Source organism: Tarenaya hassleriana, unplaced genomic scaffold (genome assembly GCF_000463585.1).
Source record: "Tarenaya hassleriana unplaced genomic scaffold, ASM46358v1 Cleome1177, whole genome shotgun sequence".
Taxonomy (NCBI): domain Eukaryota; kingdom Viridiplantae; phylum Streptophyta; class Magnoliopsida; order Brassicales; family Cleomaceae; genus Tarenaya; species Tarenaya hassleriana.
The window spans coordinates 279-4,787 of NW_010962139.1; the positions used below are offsets into that span (position 1 = coordinate 279).

The 4,509-nt window shown below is 33.3% G+C and overlaps 1 protein-coding gene across 1 annotated transcript; it reads right to left on the reverse strand.

Annotated features, from left to right (window-relative positions):
• Nucleotides 1–661: 661 nt before the first annotated feature.
• On the reverse strand, nt 662–3,194 carry LOC104806081 (ethylene-responsive transcription factor 12-like; the record flags this gene model as incomplete). Its single annotated transcript, XM_010530797.1, has 3 exons — nt 3,183–3,194; nt 2,574–2,720; nt 662–862 (listed from the first exon to the last, which is right to left on the reverse strand). Coding segments are annotated over exons 1-3 (360 nt in total), but the record flags the coding sequence as incomplete, so codon positions are not given.
• Nucleotides 3,195–4,509: the final 1,315 nt, after the last annotated feature.

Here is a 4,509-nt window from a genome sequence, read left to right on the forward strand (position 1 = left end):
TTGATAAAAGTTGGGCCCATGTTTAGCATGGTTTCTTTCAACACAATTCCAAGATTTTGCCCTAAAACTTCTACATTTTCCGCCCTTGTCTGATACTGATGTCTGTATTCTGATAGTAGCAAACATGAAGAACATCCATACATTAGCAAATAAATTTAAACCATTTCAATGCATCTTTCAAGACAAGAATGAAAAGAACTTGAACACACATCTCCCCAGAATATACACAGTAGATGACGCCGACACTAAGGCGATGTTAATGTTGATACACTATAGATGACCCGGACAGAGGCAACTCATGCAAGTCGGCCAAAATTATGAATCCATGAACTTGTTTACTGAAAACAATTTGAGTGAGAATTGAATAATCAGCAAGCATCCTCATGTCTTACACTATGAAATTTTCCAAATTTCCGGCCCAGCAAACCAAAAAAACATTTATTTAATTGGGCAATTTTACCGATTTGCTTGTATCAAACATTTACAAAATCTTTACTTTCATAAAAGATATTGTCAGTGGATTGATGTAATTTTAGTTCAAATGAGCTAATCTAGACATAAAAACTTCAAAAGTTAACAACAGTTTCTCTAAAGCGGATATAAAGCATTTGAATCATCTAGTGGATAGAAGTCAGAAGCAACCAAAATTCTTTAAAGATACCTCGAGGAGTCTAAAAGCCACGACATGTGGCCTGCAACTAAAGTAGTCTGCAACAGCTTCTGGTTCATAAACTTCAGGAAGTAGTCTAGACCACAACTTCGGCAGATAGTGGAAGTAACCAGCATACGCTTCCAAGGCTTTGACATCAGCCATGAACAAGTCCACACCAGAAAGCCCTACAAATATCTTAGTAGGACAAGTCTACAACATATATAAAAACACAAACTTAACTTGCCCCAACTCCGACAATTAAGTGTCTAGAATCGTCAATCATGTAAGAAGATGTAATTCCTCTGCTCTGAAGAAGTTTCCCTAGACACTATGTAGCAAATCAAGAACAACTTTCGTTGTGGGCACAACAATAAGCTCCAGACCTTCTGATATTTTTCGAAAATATTGTCTCAAGAAACCCTAGGTACTGAAACAATCATTATTACCAAGAACACAACGAAGACAAGAGACCAACAACCTGGGTACGAAGGTTGAGGCCATGATCGAGGCTCCAATGACGGAGCAGGAGGATCTTCGAGGTTCGGAAGCCCGAAGACTTCCTCCACCTTCTTCGTCGCTTCCGGAGCACGAAATGCCTTGTTCGCCCATCGGATTCCGCCGCCGATTTTGTGAAATGTGTATGTTTATGTGTTAATGATTGGTAAAAAAGTGTGAAACAAAATGAAAATTTTCCGTTACAAATATATTTATATCTAAACCGATTCGATGACAAATCATTTTGCAAATGCGGCGCTGCGATTTCGGATGGTTTGACACCATTTAAATCTCATTGATTTCGCAGTTTTACCCTTATAAATAATATTTTGATAGCATCATCCACTGTTTTGTTAATAAGACACCAACAGACAACCTCTATTAAAAACAAAATTACATGAAATAAGCTAACAAAATTTTTTTTACATGAAATACATATTTACATGCATACACACACATAAATCAACATATATAAATTCATATATATATGCGAATATATATATACATACAATCATGTGTGAACGGCAGTGATATTTTCCATCTTAATATCTGTCTTTGTCAACGTCATTTTCTAAGAAAGAATCCATATTAATGATGTTAAAGAATAAAAAAAAGAAAGTCTACAAATAAGGAAAAGTATAAATGAAAGAAAATATTATGGTCGTATAATCTCATCATAATCTCTCTAAACTATATTTTCTCTCTAGATTGATACTTTTCTCTTTTTTCTTAGGCAATATTATTCTCTTTCTTTTTTCCATGTATATATACGTTAGAGTCTTTTCTTTATAATGTCTTGTATATGCTCTTTGTAAGTAAATCAATTCAATGAAGTTTTCATAATTTCTTCTTCATTCTTTTTATTATCATCATAAATACTATAGTTTTCTTTATGGTATCAGAGCATTAAGGTCTTCAGACCCCTCTATATTTTTTTTTCGGTTCCACTGTTAAATCTCCATCACAACAATGGAGTTTTATATGCCAAAGAGGGATTCGAAAATTCTTGAAACTTTCACATATGTAAGAGCTCTTAATTTCATCCGTAATGTCACAAATGAGATGTCTTTGGAATAGATGAAAAGTGAAAGCATGATTCTTTGGTTAAAGCTTGAAGCACTTCATCCCGCATCAAGTAGCACCGAACGAGCCAACATCAATGCAATCCTCATTTATCTCTCCATGCCAGACGGTTCTTTCAACGAATTGAGTCTTCGAATACTCAACGAGGAATCTCTACCATCTATTAACGAAGTTTAGGGCGATGGTGAGCAAAGTGGAGTTGGACAGATTGCTCCAAGGGAGAACAACATGTAACGATTGGTTTTGCGTTTGGGGATTTGGATCAGGAGGGTGGCGGTCAAGGGCGGTCATGTTTGCAACCTCTGAAGCGAAGGGCAACCGAGTCGTAAGCCCTGGCGGCTACCTCAGTCGTGTCAAAGGTTCCGAGCCACACACGCGCCACCTTGTGTGGGTCCCTTATCTCCGCCGCCCATTTCCCCCACGGCCTTTGCCTCACCCCTCTGTATCTCCTCGGCCTCCCCTTGGAGCTTGCGCTAAAGTTTTGTAGAGGCTAAAAGATGAGGTCATCTATCAACAAGATGATGAAAACAAAGTGGTGCACTCCGAGGAGGACAAAGCAGCCACAATCCCCACATAAAAGAAAATATCCATCACAACCTACATGGATAATGATGAAACCGCAGAGATGGATCCATTATGCAATCTAAAAACGATCATATCTTAGGAACAAAAATCATGGTGGACGATTTCCTAAGAGGAACATAATTCCCAAAGTGAAGCGAAGACCAAGGCGATGATGCTACTGTCCAAATCTATTCGATATGACACAGAATGTATTCGTTTGGTTAAGGGAAAATTTCTGCTTTTCCCACTTACGTAATTTCAGACCGTTGGTTTGAGGGGAATGTAAGGTGAAATTTCAAACCAAAAGTAAAAAACTATTTCTTCTATTGTTTGATTATAATCATATTTTTACAGTTTAATATTCGGTTTCTTATGTAAAACGGAGTACCTTGGCCTCCATCGTGTTATTTAATCATTTTGATAAGTTTTGACAGATTTTTTATACGGATTTGAAGAGGAATTGCAGCTTTGAAAAGGAAAAATATAGTTTTACATATGTCTTCAAAACCGAACAAGCAACAATAAACAGGGATAAAACACATATGGAAGGGTTTATGCAGCCATGAAGTTATTCGTTCTTCAAGATTAGTTTTTCTTAGTTCCCTCCAAACTAATTTTGAGAGAGAATGTTGAAGAATAAAAAAAGGAAAGTCTATAAATAAGGAAAAGTATAAATGATAAAGAATATATTATGACCCTATAATCTGATCATAATCTCTCTAAAACCATATTTTCTCTCTAGATTGATACTTTCCTCTTTTTTCTAGGTAATATGGTTCTTTTTCCTTTTTCCATGTATATAGAGTCTTTTCTTTATAATGTCTTGTATATGCTCTTTGTAAGTAAATCAATTCAATAAAGTTTTCATAATTTCTTCTTCATTCTTTTTATTATCATCACAAATACTATAGTTTTCTTCAAATGAGATTTCGAACGATTAAAATTGTGGAATTGGTCTTATGAAAAGAAAAAAAATAATTTAAAATATCAACTATCCAAGAATCCAAATAAACCTTCAATCATTAAAAATATCCTAAAAAATCCTTAACATTTTCAAAATATCCATGTAAAACCTCATTTTTCCAAAAAAAAAATTATAATTTTTACTAAACAATTATAAGTATGAAAATTAATAATAATACTACAAAACCTTAAATAATATTGATTTATATATATATATATATATATATATATATATAGGATTTGAAATGATAATTAAACCACTAACACAAATCAAATTGCGAAAAAGAGAATAGAAGAAAAATAACTTTACCAGATATTTCTTTTCGTTTTCATTATTTGGATTTTCATTTTAACTTAATAATCAGTTTTAATTTTTAGAACTTATGGATAACAAATATAATTTTATTTATATTGTAAATAATGGTAATATTTAAAATTACGGAAACATGGGGAAATTCAAATGCCTTTATATATTTTACGAAAAAATGTGCGCACATGTAATGTAATATAGAGGTCGTTCTATGTTTTGTTGAGTGGCGAATGGACATTTGTCATCTTATATTTTATTCTTCACCACTTTCATTAAAAAAAATTGATAATAAATCATTGAGACAAACCAAATCGAGTAGATATATTTATATATTAGGTATAAGTTATTATGGTGATAGGTTCACTTTGTTATACAGAACCGTATGATTGTATATATAAGTTTATTTATATATTTTTAATTATTGATCTTATAATAAAAAAAA